Genomic DNA, 18,523 nt, shown 5'->3' on the forward strand with positions numbered 1-18,523 from the left:
ATGAGGAGGGGGTGGAAGATGAATCGGTATATCATGGATGGCGGCAGAAAGCAGAAGAGGATGAAGAGGAGGAGGGGGTGATCAGGTAAAAGAAGAGAATGTATTTATGTACATTTTGTGGAGGATGCAGATTTGGCACTGGAGGACTCTCTTGCCTTTGAGGAGGGGCAAAACGACCCCTCAAGGAACGGAGTGTCTCCATCTTCACTCTTTCTTTTTTTACCCTCTTCATCTGCACCATTAATGACGTATCACTGCAAAACTTGAGGGGAGGTATGGGCAGCCACGTGAGTGCACTGTGCAGCGATGTGTAAAATTACAAACCATCATTCACGGCCCCCGGGTTCTGTATTGGAGCATACAGCTAGGGCTCATACTGGGATTTAGAGACTACCCCGCCTACCGATATCTACCACTGGATGCCCATGGGAGTAGGGATGGAGGAAGAGGAGGGGATGTATGTCAAGAGCAAAGTTCTTAAAGGTGTAACGGTTCCCTTCCTGATGGGCAAAGCATCATATCCTTGGATTCGTTACAAAAACCTTTGTACAAAGGCCAAAAGGCCAAGTTAAAAAAAAATAAATAAATGTGTAACATTGTCTTTTAAGATTAGCAGTGAGTAACAGTTTCTCCTAAACAGGCATTGTAATTTCACAGGGATGTGACTTTTAAAAAAGAAAAATCAACCAACCAGTAATGACATGTTATTCAGGCAGTGTTTTCTAACGTGATCATTGCCTTCCACTTACTCTGTGATTAATTCAAACATTTATTTCGATAAGTGCTTTGATGTAAACAGAAAGCAATCCTAACCTAATACATCATATTCGGAAATGCGCTTCCAGTATTTCTTGCCTTACTCTGGAAATTTTTCATCCCTCCATTTTAGGACTCGTGATATTACATGAAATTCACACCCATGAGTAAAAATAAGGACTAATCATCACCCTAAAAAAGAATATTATACAAAATATTATGATTAGCTGAAAGATCATATGTCTATAAATAAAGTCAAATTAAATATAGTTATCATGTGGCATGCCAAGTTAATAACATCTAAAACAGCGAGAACACTTAGCTCTGTCATTTCTGTCGAATAAAACCACAAAGACAAATCTATGAATCCAATACCAGAACATTCTCATGCGATATGTAATGACATATTTTTTTTTATATGTGTTTAGGTAGACAGTTTAGGAGTAGGTATTGCACACTGATAAAAGTCAAATTTCTTTTTTTTTCCATAACAATGGTGGTCATACAACAAATTGTGAGACTAACAAGCTGTGAGAGATGAAAATGACAGTGATGGTGCTTGAAATTTCATGCTATCTTAAATTCAACTTGTAGAACTCTTGGAAAACAAAGGGTGTGGCCAGACAAAATGAAACTCTAACATTCTTAACTTGAGGAAAGAACTTGTATCAACTAGAAATGGAGGGTGTAATATCAGTACAGAAATGAGTTTTACATTTTCTCCTTTAACCAACTGTGGAAAGCAATGTATGCAGAATGAATATCTCTAGCAGAATGAATGCCTCATATTGTCATTTCTACACAGCAAGAATGGTTTAATCACTATCATAATACAGCACATCACCTGGGTCTCAAGTGATGCCCATAGTAGAATGCCAACAAATTTTATTCTCTGCCTATGATAACAAGTTTGTGAATATTAGCACTTTGGTGAAATAATTCAGACATGTCATCTGAAATCAAAATATGATTTATGTCAAAGGATGATAGAGTCCTCCTAGTACTACTGGCGAAGGTGGTTGAAGATTGATTGTAGCGTTAGTGTTTTCTTGATAGGAGCAGTGTTCATCTGGCAATTACACGGTATAAGACATTGTATACCTGCATTATCAACTAACCCAATTTTTGGCTTGAACAAGCAGACATTAACTCAATTCCACATAGTGAAGCACAAATACTTCTTCTGCAGTGCTTAAGGTGTAATGAGTGTATTTCATCCAACAGAATGTCCAACTTGGCACGGTAACAGCACTTGCAGAAATGCACAATTACCTGATGTTTTCATTCCATCATACTCCCTCATCTTGCAAATTGTCTAATTTAGAGCATAAAAGAACTTATCCACAACAAATTATCTCGAAACGTCCTGTTGAAGAGCTCTAAAGCCAAGGATCCAACTCTGACATGCCATCCACAAATTGCATGCATTGCTGTGTTAGTCGGTGATACATCCATGGTCCCACACATTGAAATTGATGCGACTCCCTACCAGTGACACCATACCACGAGCTTGCTCCATCCAAGCAGATGTGGAGGGGCCATCTCTCAAAAAAAGTGTGAAGATGCCATCAACAGACAGACAGGTTAATATCATGTTAATCTATTTCCAAATATGTCAAACAGCAAGAAACTGTTGAAAAGGGGGAAAAGGGGGAATCCAGGCTGAACATTCACATGACGAAATGAAGGACATACTCTGAATCAAAATGGTTTTTACCTGTCCCTGGCCTGGGGCAACATCCGCCTCACTATTCATCTGATAAATAAAACAAGACGATAGGACATTCTTAGCAGTAGAGACGTTGCATCAGTGTTATGAGTATCACATCATGAATTGTAATGCCTTGCACATGATGACAAATCTGTCCATTATACAAATAGTGGATGGTCACAAGTTTGATGGTACAAGATTTCTCACGAGTAAAGACCACACACTATTTGTTCTATACAACACCTCGAATGTCATCGGATGTGGTCCACACTGATTCATGAACATAGAACAGAAATGGCGACCATTTTTTCATGAAAGACAAATGGGTGACACAGTATGGTCAGAAAAAGTTATCAGTTCAAGTTGTTGGCAAAATGAGTGACTGAATGCGTGCTTTTAACTGATTTAGTGCAAAAAAAAAAATGTATGTTTCTTGTGACATCACAGGCATGCAACTGTGCAAAAACTATGAGTTGATCATGAGTTTAACAGTGGATTCAATGTTAAGTGCTGATATCAATTGTGTGCTCTCCCTTTCTGCTCGAACGAAATTGCATAGCTCAACAGCAGTGGTACTGTTATGTGAAGAGCAATTGACCAATCAGATAGCTAGAATCTTTTTAGGTGTTGTATGGAGCATAAAATCATGCTTCCAAGCATAGATCCATCAACAGGAGGGATTCTACACCTTGTTACTTAATATAGAAATTGGTCAATCTGCTTTCTACTTATTAGTCCACTAGGTATAACTGTGTCAGACAAATTACTATACTTGGTAAGAAAAAGAGGCATGTTTCAGAACACATTTAAGAAAAGTAAGCTACAATGTATGTCTGCAATTTCAGAGTCCAGAAAATAGTGTAGAGCCTTTCCTGACATGTCCTGATTTTTTTTTTCAGACAGACATACACTTAATTATTGAAAGGAGTAAAGTGATACAAGAAACAAGAGGGAAACATGTGTTAAAATATGCTATATCTTTCTCACAAAATTATGCTATGTGATAATTTGGGCACAAGACAGTTTGGAGATATTGATATGCCTCATGAGCACACATGTATTTAGATAGTTCCTTCTACCTGAACCCTGCCCTGTATAATAATGATAATAACAATAAAATAATAACAATAATAATGATAATAATAATAATAATAATAATAATAATAATAATAATAATAATAATAATAATAATAATAATAATAATAATAATAATAATAATAATAATAATAATAATAGCAATAATAATAATTATAAAAAATGAAAATATAATAATAATAATAATAATAATAATAATAATAATAATAGCAATAACAATAATAATGATAATGTATATACTAATAACGTATCTAGCTAAGATGTTGATAAATATCATAGGATGTAGAATAGACTGATGGATGCATATCTTAGATGTGGGCTTTTCCTAAGCAATAAATGCTACCACATGCACATCTCTCTATCTCTCTCTATCTATCTATCTCCCGGGGGCCTCATTTAAATGACATCTCCAGACAAATAGCATGTGTTCACATCATGACAGTTGCTTGCAATAAATTGGAGTCCAACCTAATTGTAACAATCAGTCCACATATGACCTCTTGTTTGCATGCTATGGTACGGTCATGGGCGAGCTATTTCGTGCGCACAAACAGGTATCTGGGGAGCAGCCGACTTGCGGCAGACTCGTTCGTCATTGCTTGTGAGGGCAGGCAAATATTGCATCATGATACCACGGTCTTTTTCTCAATAGTCACGTCGATATGTCCTTAGAAATCACTGTTGACTCAATTGTGACAGGCTTTCATATCCGCAGATGTATTGGATGGACTCCGACAACAAGATCATGTCATGCAGCATTTATACGCTTGGAAATATACTGATTCATTCCTTTAAGTAGGACTGTCATAAGCTCAATGGCTCAAAGGGCTGAGTTTAGTAGGAAACATAAAAAGTTGCCATTATCATTCATAATGAATCTGTAGATACAGCAACTCAGTGAAAAATATACCTGTGTAAAGATGCACAGGTTGCATATTCTGCAGAAGATCAGCAATGCATAACTACATTATATATGGTCATTTGGAGGTTAACCTGAAGTACACAATACACACTAATGAGAATATTTAAATACCAATTTGCTACAAGACTACATTAATACTACACTATTAACTCCCATCCCCCCAAAAAACCCAACAACAACAACAAAAACACACAAATGTATATGGTGCAATGTGCGCATTTAACGTCACAACTGTCACATTTTTTCTGTAGTAAACACTTGCTCATGATGAGGTATCAATAGACACTATGTTGTTACTTATTTTCCCCGGGCAGGAGATAAATTTTTTACCCAACCCCCCCCCCCCAAAAAAAAAAAACAACACTCAAACAAAATCACATTATCACATATTTTTGTCACCTGTCATATGTTAAGGAGAAATTTCCTCATTTACTGCCGTAATTTCTGTTGCATTCTTTTCCATATGTCAAAAGTATAGTCTTCTTATGAACAAATCAACATTACCAGTGCCAACACCAGATCCACATAACAAAATTCTGCAAATCACAGGGCAATGACTGGGAGGGAATGGTACAAGTCATCGACCTCTTCATAAACATTGATCCTCTGTGTGCATTTTAAATCCATAGCTTATGAGTCAATAATGGGTATCAACACATTCACTGACTGCCAGGTGCATTAAGTTGTTGTTTATTTCTTTTATAATGTCGGCACATCAAAGTGTGGCAGAAGGGAGACAATAGCGGAAATCAATTTGGAAAGAGAGTAACCTAGAGTGTTCCCCACGCTTAACTTCACATGCTAATCATCACCATGCAGAATGACATAAGCCTATTATGCGAATCATGTTAATCTAATGGAATATCTATGAATTATGAGCTTTTTTCACTCTCAGTGCCCGGTTGAAAACTTGCTGATGTAAATTTTCCAGCACCACCTTAAATCATAATTTCACAGGATGGAGCCTTCCACAGCATATCACTGAAGGTTTGCAATAATCTAGACACGACAATTGTAAGTGGGAAAAAGGTTGTAGTTGCTACCAAACAGAGTACCAATGAGATGAAGTTACAGTGTTTTGTTCTTGATTGGGTTGGAACTGCAAGCAAACATACACACTTGGGCCAGGTGAGGTTGCTTAGAAACTGTTTCCATGGCAATGAATGACCATGACATCATACTTTGGCACTCTATTACCAACATGAAACATGTTATTTATAACATTTTACTAGCAAAAACTAAACTAAATCAATTTAAATTGTGAGCTGATGACTCATTACTTCCTCTGATGTGGTTGCAAATGAATTTTACTATTTTGTACACACTTTTAACTTTCCCAACCTTTATACTATACATCCAATTGGAACAAAACTTCTTTCAGTTTGTTTGTTTGTTCTTATTATTTCAGTCAAGTTACAACATGGGATGACATTGCACTTAAAGTGCACATCAGATCTGAAATTTCCTACCAATTTCACACATTTCATGTCTTTCTGCTTAATGATGGACATCTGGGTGATGACAGCTTTCAGCAGTAGATGTGGAAGAAGCTACATGTTAGATTAGTGTCTGGCTGTTTTTTTTTTTTTTTTTTTTGGTTTAATCTATACATACAACTAGGTAACAAGTTAAGAAATGCCAAATTTGTAGTTTGATCTCAGTAACACTGTAGATATTTGAGAGAACCAATTGTGCCTTCATAAAGCCATAAAATGAAAACATTTTGTTTTGATGATCTTACATGATATGACAAAATGTCAACAGAAATATGGTTTCTTACTTTAATATCTCTGAATTTAAAGTTTTGTGCTCTCTCATTATACAAATACATCTGGTGTGAGTCTATTATGAAAAACACCATCATATTTCACACATGAGAAATGCCATCATGCCACAGTTGTAATGAATTGGACCATTAACCCACCCATACAGGAATAATGCCATCTGTCTGTAACAATTTCTAATCTTCTCTTAATTCCCCCATGCCCCTATTCCCATTCAGCAAAGCTCCCAACAATTACAGTGACCTCAAATCCAGTCTGGTATACACACAGCATTCCTAATTCCCAGTGATCCCGCCCACTTGTAAATAATGCAACAGCTGGGGTTGGGAGTCTAATCTGGTGACAGATGTACAGAAGTTTTTCATTCTTCTGGCATACCAGCAAATGTATGTAGAAAGTATCATTAAAAAAGAAATTTGAATGATTATATTCAATATGATCATTTTACAGAAGAGTCAGATTGGCACTGTGTACATGATTGGAAACTTGAAATAAAGCTAAAATCTTGAATAAGCCAATTTGTAGTTTCACTTTGCACATCTGTAGTAAAAGGTCATTTGTGGTAACAGGTGTATTGGTTTTTAAATTCACTGTAATGTAATCATTATTCATGTAATCCTTCTAAATGGTTCTCTAGTACATCCACATGACAGCAACAAAGTGTCTATCAAAGTCTAGTTTTTGGCAATAAAAATGGAGGAAGTTTTTGATGCATTCAATGCAAAATAATAGATGGATTTTTTTTTTTCGTGAGTGTTAATTGAGGGGCCATTCTTGCTACCTGGCCTATGCATGCTCATTTTTGTTTGAACATGAATTCCTTAAACTGCTACATCAGGCAAACTTATGCATTAAGTTGCTTTGAAAAGGAGTAAGGTGCATAACCAACTAAGAAAAAGGTCATGCACTAATTACAAACTGGCTCATTTAGGCAGATAGTCCATGAAATAAGAAAAAACAAATAACGTAAGACTTAGTCCATAAAATAATAAGAAAAACAAATAAGATAAGACTTATTTCAGTGCATTTCAGAAACTTGCTTTCAGATGCATGCTGATATCCTGAGGAATAAGTGCATATGAAAATCTTTCAAAAAAGTTGTTCATTCAGAAGTGAATAATAAGAAAATGCAATAATTATCATAAAAAGTATCTTAAAAATGTAAGTGCATAAAAAAAGAGTAGATTGTAAGAAAAATACGTGACTGGTCATAAACAAGTTGCTTGCTCCAATCAAACCTTACAAGAAAAAAAAAACTGTTAGCTGTAAAGAAACAAATTGAAGAAAAAATGGAGCACAAAATTTGAGGGTGAAGAAAATTCACATGAATAACCTTCAGTTGAAGACTTACCCTAAAGCGCCTACATTTACTGCGTCTATACTGAAAAGCAATCAAACAGTCTAAGACAATCATTAGTTTGCACAAATCAAGCTTTTATCTCACTGCAAAATATGGGGGCGCAAAATTGATGTGGGATGGTCACTTTACATACACAGCATGCACTGGCATACACACGAGGAATACTCTCTTTTTTATTGTTTGCAACATGTAAGCGAAGGTTGATGGCTGTGATGGACATATATCTACAGTGGAAGGAGCGGATTAGCTAATAAACTAAACGACTCACCCGCTGGAACATATACTAGCAAACAAGACGTACTCAAAGACTCATGCATACACTGTGTGAGGGTAATCAGAGGGCACACGGAGTGACAGGTTAGGGTATGGACAAGCCAAGATGGTTGCTCATGCAAAGCACATGCTCCTCCACCAAGGTAAGCCAAACTCGCAGTGCACCCTTTCAGCCATGATGTTGCCATGGAAACGAAAGCTTGGGGAGCGCCGCCGCGGCGATTGACGGAAATCAGGCAAATGGACCCCGTAATACCCGTTGAAATTTGCGCTTCCTCGGGACGCCTCCGTTTTGGGGGATGGAGGGCGGCCGTGATAAGCCGGCGTCTGTCAATCTGTGCAACATTTTCCCTGTCATTGTTCTTTGGAAGGAACACTCATCCATCCTGCTCCCAATCTCTCCCCACCAGCCTCTCAAATCTAAGCCCCCCATGTTGCTCCACTTCACACCCCCCTCGCTGTGCCTTGCAGGGCCACTGTTGCCGATATCACCTTTCAATAATATTCATAACATTAGCTCCCATCACAAGGACCCTTGGTGTTATCTCTCCCTCTCTCTGTCTTTTTCTCTAATTCACAAAATTGAGGTCCAACCACCCCTTGTATCTTACACCACGGTAACAAAATCTTTTCAGAATAATTCGCTCACTCAATCTCATCCCTTTGAGCTCTCACACTTTTGTTTGCTAGGTTTCAGTCTCTGTTTTTTCCTCATTCATTCACAATCAGTTCTTTCTGAATCAAATCTGCTCTCTTTCTCTCTCTCATTTTTAAAGAATTGTAAATTTCACCTGTATTCCATTCATGTGCAATGTGACCACTGAGAATTACAAAACACTGGACTTCTTCAGCAAAAGGAGTTAATCTATTCATTCATTCCTTCAAAAGATATAGTGTGAGAATTGAGTACTTGGAAAAGACTTTATGGGGTGCTGTTCCCATGAAAACAAGACTCAGATATCTATTGTCACTTGGTATATTTGCATAGTGATCTAAACATCTGTGCACCACTGCAATATCACCATTCTATTGAAAAAGTGTTGATTACTTTTTCCTTTAAATAGTACTATGGACATTGACATGGATTGAACTATGATTTATGAATAGAGACAGATGTTGACTAGCTTTTTGCTCAACCATTATTTCCTCATTATGCATACATCTATTCTTTCTTTCTTTCTGTCTCTTTCTCCCTATATCTCCCTTTACCTCTGTCGGATGTAGTTTCTTTTTTCTTTTTTCATCTGCTACCTAATTCCACTTATAAGAAACTTGAAAAGGTCACAAATTCATTATTTTTCTGAAACATTTTGTCGAGGTAGATGCTCCCCTTGTTGCATTAGTCCATACGTCATCATAATTCTGAGACCACTCTCTCCCACTTCTTGGTCCCCTCAGTGCGCTTTCCCCTTCAACATGCCCGTAAATCCGAAGGGGAGGTTTGACGTGCTGTTGAAAGCTGCATGAGCTCTCGAGATCCGAGTCTTGTAAGAGGGGGGCCCAAGAGCACGGCGGCGAAGGCCAGCATTTTACCTCATCTTAAAATAGTTTGCATACACCCTGCTTAATGGCTCATCTGCTATCAGTACTACGTATTCCTTCATTTCCACAAACTCTTTACGTCGGCTGGCACTCTTGCGACATTGCCAATTTGCATTCCAGCTGTAAGGGCTACTGTCGATAGAGGTCTGACAAACCAAAGTATAAAGAGAAATGGAAGAGAGAGAGAATGAAACTGTACAAAGCACGCTTCTCACTCTGAAAGATGCTAGATCTTTCATGCCTTGATGAGTGATAGGGCAATGGCATGTCAGCATTACATTTCAATGTAGACACACCAACTGAAGGAAAATCCACCAAGCAAATCCCACCTTACATTTCCAGAAGAGCTGCATGTGTGCTCGTGGCTGAGGGTAACCTTTAACCTTTAGAATGGAAGACATTACAAAGCCTCCCATAGTAGCTGAATATTACATTTGCAAACACATTCTGGTCCCTTTTCTCTCTCTCTCCATCGTGTTGGTGGTAATGAGAATGGCAACACTGGGTCCTGTATCAATATCTTAGATGGACTAAGATTTTGCTCCGACTCTCCAGTCTCTTTTCATCTGGGCACAGACCATCAATCTTTCAGTAAGAAGTAGGACGGAGTGCATCAAACAGACATTTGCTCTCTTCCCTTTTTTTGGGCCTAGGACACACACACACACATACACACACACACACACACACACAGAGTTTAACACACAGACACACACACACACACACACACACACACACAGGCGTGCAAGTAAGCAGCCCCAACTCGAATGTAACGAAATCCGCGACAAGGCTACAGTAATCACTCCCTGGCCGGCCTACTGTTTGACACGGCTATAACAGATTGCCCAGATCTGCTAACCAAATCAACAGCCCACACCGCTCCGACAAACACTAACACTGGAGACGCATGTTTAAAGTTCAGTGCCACTGACCCTAAGGCATCGTGTGGGGTAGAATCTGCCGCATCACACTCTGATGATAGTAATAATGCAAGAGGATTCACACATAATACTTATATTACTCCCCCCCCCCCCCCATTAGCTCTTATTTCCAGGCACATTAAAATACAATGAATCATGATTACATTTTTCAGCTCTTTAGCCGATTTGCACAAAAACAAATCAAAAACAATTGTACATGGGAAAGGATATTTCATACAGACAACTTATACAGTCTGCTTCAAAAAAACTATGAGTTCAAAAGAATTTGATGCACAAACGTTTAATCTCAATAAAAAAAAAAACTTGGAAAAAAGGGGAAAATATATGGAATTGGGTAGTACCAATGATAATTTATTGGGGCATTGAGGTTTTAATTTCAATTACATACATAATATTATTCTTTGTGAGATCATTTGGGAAATATTTGAGGAAATCCCCAACAATCCTATCTCTTCAAAAAAATTGTTAAATTCTACGAAAAACAGGAAATAGAGTTGGGAAGAAAAAAGTGATTTTATCAGCATATTGTGGTCAGTCCTATCAGTTCTTCCTTTCATTTCTCTCTAGAGTGTCTCTCATTCTATTTCACATTAGATCTCTTTCTCTCTTTCTCACAATCATCCTTTCCTCCACCCCTTTCTCCACATTATATCACTTGGGACATATTGTTCTTTTCTTCCTCGTTCTTCCGTTTCAACTCTTCCACAATTCTTACTGTTCCTCATCGTGCCCTGATTTATTTTTTTCCCCCATCACCCTCTCTCTACCCTCTCTCATTCCATCTTAGATTTGTGTGAGGCTGCTGGCTAAAGGGACATTCACCTGATGACACTCTGACACCGTCTTGGACGGCAAAGCATTCTGGACCCTTCCATTAAAGTCAGGCCAGAATGCTTCCTTCTGGCAGAAGGGGGTAAAAGATGGTGCATTCTTCTCACAAACTAGCCTCTAAATCATCAGAAAAAAACATAGCAAAAGCTAACTGACATTCCTCCATGGACTTTTAAAAGTCCCTCAGCATCCAGACGCACGATTAATCCAGACAGCTGCACATGCACTTCAATACGAGCAAACGAGTTTGAGAGACACTTAATAGAAATGAAATCATTTTTCCCCCCTCCGTCATTGTCAGCTAAGAAGCAGAAAGCCATCGAGTTGTATGCTACCTATCACTTTCTGCATCTATGCTGACAATTCTGCAGAGCTATTGTGCAAAGAGGCCCCATGCAAACATACAGTTGCACATGCAAGTGGGTAGATTATGGGGGGGGGGGGGGGAATGCTGAAACGACTATTACTTATTCCCTCACCATGCAGATCAACAGTGGAGCATACATAAAGCCAAAAGGAGAAGAAAGAGAAGAAAATTCCTACCTTAGCATTCCACTTCGGGAGCAGGAGGTATGAGTCTTCGGTGAGAAACGTGACTGGATCTATGGCGTCCACATCTTCAATGGCAAAGATCACATTGCCACTTATCTGGACGAATGGATCCCTGTCGCAGGCCAAGTCAAGCAACTCCAACATGAAATCCTCTCCGTTGTATATTACCTGGATGAGAGAAGTTAGAGATATAAGTGATGAAGAAGATCAAATTAATGTTTTTTAGAGGGCTATTAGCAAGCTTTAGATCTGCGACGCAAATGTTAAGACGACGCTAAGTAGGCAAAAATTGGTGTTCTGCACATTAGTGAGACAGCTGTTTTTCACAGCCAACCGGGAGACTGCGTCGTCTTAGCGTTCCTGTCACAGATCTAGAGCTCGATGTTATCGATGGAAGACGATGAACTATCAAATGAAGGATTGCTGCACACATCAGCATTCCTTGGGACAAATCATATAGGGGCCTACAAAAAATGAATGATATTAGGGTATTCACTAGTACTGAAGGGGTTTTACCATCTAGGAATGGCATAAGAGTAGAAGTTTATCTTTGGTTCTTCTCATAAAGTGCCTCTAAATGGTGCATGGGCCTAAACTTGTTGGTTAACATCTCAACAGTCCACAAAACTCCCTAAAAAAATTTGCTGTTAAACAACCCCATAAAGCTATAAGCAGATATTTTAAAAAAAGAAATGCAACAACAACAACATATACACACACACACAAAATGTACAGACACACAAATTGTACTTGCTACTCTTAACAAGCAGCCATGAAATAAGTATCTGAGCAATACGACTTGCATCAACTTTGGGAATCTTCATTGCAATCCCCTCACATATATATCATGACTAAACAATCCTCACTTAAAATACCATCAATCAAGATGCTGTCTGAGAGCTGTGTCCCTTGATAGTGGTATAGATGATTTTTGTTCTTGTTTTCAGTTTCAGTTGGATAATATTTCTGTATTTCTGCATGAAAACTATACATGAACTAACAATGCATGTATTCAAACAAAAATGCAGATAATGAATTTGCATAATGTGCAAAGTGTAATGATCATGATAATTTTTACAGTATTTGAACAGATAAAATGAAATCAAAGAAGTCTACAATGCAATTATTTTCAGTTTGAGAGAGAAAAAAAAATTGCAGGTGTCTGCCATCTTAAAGGGTGTGTACAGTTCTGGTCGAGGTGATGATTTAGCTTTTAACGTTTTGAGAGATATTTAACTTCGAATTAAGTGATTTTCAACTCACTCAACGTCGACGTCGATATTCAGAAACTACTCTATGAGATGTCAAAGAGCATGCAATTCTAAGGGGTATCAAAAGTGTATTTGATGAAAATTGGTTTTGAAACGGCCGAGATATCCAAAAACAAGGTGAAACAAAGAGATCCTAATAAAGTTGTGGCCTGTAGTCTTTTATTATTATCACTTTTTTGGATATCTCGGCCATTTGAAAACCAATTTTCATCAAATAAACATTGACTCCTTCTTAAAATTACATGCTCTTTCATATTTCATAAGAGGTATCTTATTATCTCACTTAGGAATGTAAAAAACATGAATCCCCACCTCAACCAGTACTGTACAGCCCCTTTAAGCAGGTGGTTGATGTCAATGGCAGACTTTTATTTCCTTCAGGAGCAAATGATTACAGTAGAAGGAAACAAATGTATTGATATGCACTAGATGTTCCTCATCCCGTCATGACAAAGATAACCACCTGACATAAATCTGGGCCATCACAACTTTCTGCTTTTATAGTCCCTCATCAAAAAATTCATCCCTTGTTTAGTCTGCTCCAGTGTCAGTAAACACACTGCAGCCCCCAAAACTGCCGCCAGCTATACAATACTAGACTACAGACCATTCCGCTGTTGATAGGATGGCGCATAAAACTCACAGGCAAATGTGTGCTGGGGGATTGCTTTATTTTGAAATTTTTCCCCCTTTATTTTCCAAGGGAAGGAAGCTTATTTTGTCTTCCACGGAGGAGATCCCTTGTCAGATCTGTTTCCTAAACATTTAGCTCCAAAGCACAATACGATAGTCTGTTGACAGACAGTATGGTAAGCAAAGTGTGTTTGTAGCATCAACATTTAAAGTTCACCCATTTCTAACACCAGTGATTGGGGTCAACGCTTTGCTGGATAATTTTCCAAGAAATTATCCTCTGATTGATCTTTGGAAGATGATGCAAAAAAAAAGCATGGTACACTGCGAGGGGATATTATTGGAGTCATGTTCATAAAGAACTGTATTTTTTGGTTGTTTTTGTTTCAGGAAGGTCCATGACTGCAGTGGTTTCTCAAAGCCCCATCATCAAAGGCATTGCAATGCAGTAGAGTATATGCCTTCCAATGTTCCATGCCTTAATGTACACTTGCCAGATTTGACGCAAACATGTGTAATGCCTTTATCACCCTTCATCTAAGTTGCAACACACGCTTCTTTCATTCTCTCATCTCCATGGCAACTCATCACCATGAATGGATGGCTGGAGTGTCCTCCACTGCTTCAAATACATGGAGATGAAAATAACAAGAGAGACTGAGGGACAGAAAGACAGACAGAGACAGACACAGAGATAGAGGGAAAGTGAGAGGCGAGATGGAGAGAGTGCAGCATCACACCTTGAAACATGCAATCTCTGCTAGGCGGAGGAGGAGGAGGATGCTGCTAATATTGCTTCTACGGTACCCCTCTCAAGCCTGCCTCTGCCATATCTTCCCCTCAAACGCACTTTTATTGATCAGATGTGTTCTATTTCAAATAAAAACATAGCGGATGGGGAAAAAAGGAGCACATTGAATAGCTACTAGAACAGATCCCCACTTCTCTTATTTCTTTGAGCATGAAGAAGGGAAAAAAGGGACAAGGCAAGATTAGCGCAATAGAAAGGGTTGACAGTATTGATTACGAATGCGCCATCGTTTGCTGGGAGAGTGAATATTATTTTGGAGGTGTGTGCCCCACGGGCCCTGGCCGGGGCTGCGCATCAAATTTTCTGGCTTTATGCCGGCCCAGTCGGACATGGCAGGCTGTTGACAGTGTTTTCACAGGCTCGATGCAATGCCAGGGCTTGAGGAGACGATGTGGCGACAGCCGACACTCCATCAGACACGAGACTGGAGTACCATTGCATCTTGTCAGCGCATATCTTCACTGTGTTCACACTGGCTATGGAAGGGGACCCACTTCCCCAGTACTGTGCATGCATATGAGCCACTCTGAAACACACACATCCCCAAGAAATGACTGCCTAACACAAGAAGAAGTAAATGGGACTAGATATGAATGCTTGATGTGCGATGACTTCTGGAAATTGTGAAACTATAATGCTACATACTTGTATTGTGACAATGTGGGGGAAACAACGAATGTTCCAAATAGACCACTTCAGGCAGAGTAAAAGTTATATAGTGCCTTAAAAGCAATTACACATAAACTAGGCTTATTTGGAAGACTTTGAATTGGTATTTAGCCTGACATGTTCCACTATAACATAAAGATGTCAACAACTAAACAAATTAAAGTAAATCTGTAACCATTTCTTTGTTTTGTACTATAACACTGCAGTGGCATAGGACATGCTTTCCGATGGGTTAGGAAAATGTATCAATGGTACACAGAAAGTCTCACCAGAAATTAAAAGAAAATATACCACACAGAAGTCAGCATTTCATTGATTCTCTGTTAGCACAAGGACAAGACATTTGGAACAAAACATCTGTAAAGCATTCTGTCCACGGAATTTCAAGAACAAATGCATCTGCGGTGAACTACTAGAATTGCATCTAAAATTGTCACTATACACAATGGCTATTTAGAGTCACATTATTTTGTATTTGTAGTGGTGCTCTGTGGCGATCCTGAAGCAAATTGTGGTGATCACAAACAGACTTCATGTAGTTTTAATGTATACTATGGTGATTTGTAGCATGCTGTGTTTATTTGCAGACACCATAGTAATTCAGAGATTATGCATAATCTTTTCTGTATTGATTGCATGGCCTTGGGGTAAGGCTTAAAGGGTTTGGTCACTGTGATGCAGAATGCACATGGGTAGCCCGGGGGATCATGTGAACACAGTGCTATCGCCAAGTGTTTGTCTGACGGAAGAGGGACACCAAGCGAGTGAGAAAAACTCCCCTCCATCCGAAGAAGAGACACGAAGGGGAGGTAGGCTTTCGTCTGCTCATCCGAGTGTCGGCGTCTGTGCATATCTGTGATTGTATGCGCCTGCCTGCCTGCCTTGCCTGCTGTGGTATTGGCCGCGCTTTGGAGCGAATTTGGCAAACATGCGTCTCCTCGGGCAGAAGCTGTTATTTACCACCTCCTTGTATCTGCCGTGCTGCACGGTGGCCTTCTACTTGATTGCCCACATTCACGAACACAAAATGGCTCTGATGATGCAGCATTTGCGCTAAACATACAAACTGTGTGAATCCAAAACTTAGCCAACCGTAGTTCGCATCAATGCTATAATCACAAACAATTTGTAATTTAACAACCCCACTCCGAGTGGGTGATTTCTCTCTCACGTCTAGCGCAGAGGCACACGAGAATTGATCGCACATTTCACATTCAAGGGGCATTATTTTGGTTACATGCACACTTCAAATACAATCAATCTCCCATCGCTCAATTAGATTGTTTGGACACTCGATACTTTCATGAAAAGAATTCAGAATGCACTTTGCTAAATGGCACCTTGATTGAAATTCTAATCAAAACATCAGGCATCACTGTCACGGAACGTGAGCATAATGATGATTATTGATCACGTTGAAGACAGAAAGATCGAATTGTCTTTTCCCCCAGAATAAACAGAAAGACAGGGGGTAACGGATCCTGGTGGGGACCACTAACAAGCAGTCTAGACTTGAAGAGCTTGCTTTGTTTTTGCACATATTCATTGCTCTTTCCAAGACAGCAATATATCAAAACAGCAGAGAAAGTTTTGTTTTGTTTTGTTTTGTTTTTTTCATTACTGTTCATCACACAGCCTGTTTGTGAAAAGTTTCAAGTATTTGTTGTGAGTTTTGGGGTTTTCACTTGTTTTCATCTTGGTTTGCAGGATTTGTGTACTTATCCTGCAGACCTCCCAACCTTTACAAGCCAATACATTTCTCACTAGGCATACTGTTTTTGTACAAGTGGTTTTTATGCTGATTAAAACATATTATATAATTAAAACATTACATCAGGATGTGCATAACATCACATATAGCCTGGCAAATATGACTACTGTGGGTATCTACTTGTATTATCTAAATACACACAGATGTGTACATATATACATACATGTTTATGTATACATGAACATCATTTTTTTCAATTTATTTATTGAACAATACCATGTATCATTTTCTAGCATATTACATTATTACAAACTGTGATAATCCCTGTTTAGAATGCAAGCTTAAGGAGGCATACTAGCCCATGAAGGACAAGACCATTTATAGCTCAAGAAGTAACAACAGTAAGTAAATCATGGCCATACCATGATTTTTGGGTCTCATGCAAATTATGTTCACATCTACAGTAGATGAATGCCAAATCTAACATGTCAACAAAACATTTTTACTGAAGCTGTTTACCTTTCATTGCAGAGAAACTGCAAAAAAAAAAAAAAAGCATATACAGGTGTCTCATATCAAGATCAAACAAACATCACCATATGAGTTACCGGGGAAAGAATGGTAAAAAAAAACAAAACAAACAAAACAAAAACAAAAAAACTTTGATACATTCATAAGACCCTTGGTGCCTCCTCACTTTACTTTTATGAATATCAGTTCCGTCAACAATTTTAACATTATCTCCTAGATATGCAGTTGTAGCTATTCTCTCTTGTCTACAAGTTCTCATGGAGATTCCAATCCTAATCTTGCGGGTGATAACAAAAAGGAAGTGAGCACATATGGTTTGGTTCTGTTATACAGCAGAAAACAGTTCACCATTTTGAATTTTTGTAAATCAAGTGGTATTTTTTAAATTTTCAAGGCACTTATTCATGAACAGAACCACACAGTCTTCAAAACCTGCTTTAAATGTGATTTATCAAAAACATGGGGTGGGGGAAACTGCAAATATTCAGAAAGCTAATAACCAATAAAAAGAAAGGCAAACATGTAGAAAAACAAAAATATTGGATTAATCAGTGAATGGAGTGTGGGCATTGAAATCAAGCACTATTCACACGTTTGTCTCAATAAAAGATCCCACTTCTATTTGCAATAGACGTTGGGGAGTGCTGGTTGACAGGAGGCAATGTTCAGAGTAGGAGGACCCAAAAATCACTGCAGGGACTGTCACATACTGCTCCTCAACGAGTCGCGGATCGGTTATGACACCGGAGAAAGGAAACGCAAATGTCATATTGACTTTTTGGGCTATACATCCCACAAGAACTGAGGGTTCAGGGACTACAATTTCACCACCTGTGTTTGATCGCTCGACTTGTTACAAAAGTTATGCCTCCCGTGTTCCCTTTTCTTCTCTTTTATTTTCCTTTTTTTTCTTACTTTCTTCTTTGAGGCTCAAAAATTCTATGACTGGAGACCATGCCATGGTAAATAGTGCTAACCCAAGGGAAAATAAGGGAGAAAAGAAGAAGAAAAGGGGGGGGGTGGGGAGGAGGCATAGTGACTACACAAGGTGCCTCAGTTGGGAACTCACATCTCTTTAGAGTTTCTCCCCCTTTTGCACCCCCTTCCATCACATCTAATGAGGTTTCCTG

The 18,523-nt window shown here is 38.7% G+C and overlaps 1 protein-coding gene across 1 annotated transcript in view; it reads right to left on the minus strand.

Annotated features, from left to right (window-relative positions):
* LOC140227854 (neurexin-1-like) overlaps positions 1-18,523 on the minus strand; it is a 115,722-nt gene that overhangs the window by 38,165 nt on the left and 59,034 nt on the right. The window contains exon 4 of the mRNA XM_072308248.1: positions 11,759-11,935. Within this exon, the coding sequence (XP_072164349.1) occupies positions 11,759-11,935 (177 nt within the window). The remainder of the gene's footprint in view (positions 1-11,758; positions 11,936-18,523) is intronic.

The sequence above is a fragment of the Diadema setosum genome, chromosome 1, assembly GCF_964275005.1.
Source record: "Diadema setosum chromosome 1, eeDiaSeto1, whole genome shotgun sequence".
Lineage (NCBI taxonomy): Eukaryota > Metazoa > Echinodermata > Echinoidea > Diadematoida > Diadematidae > Diadema > Diadema setosum.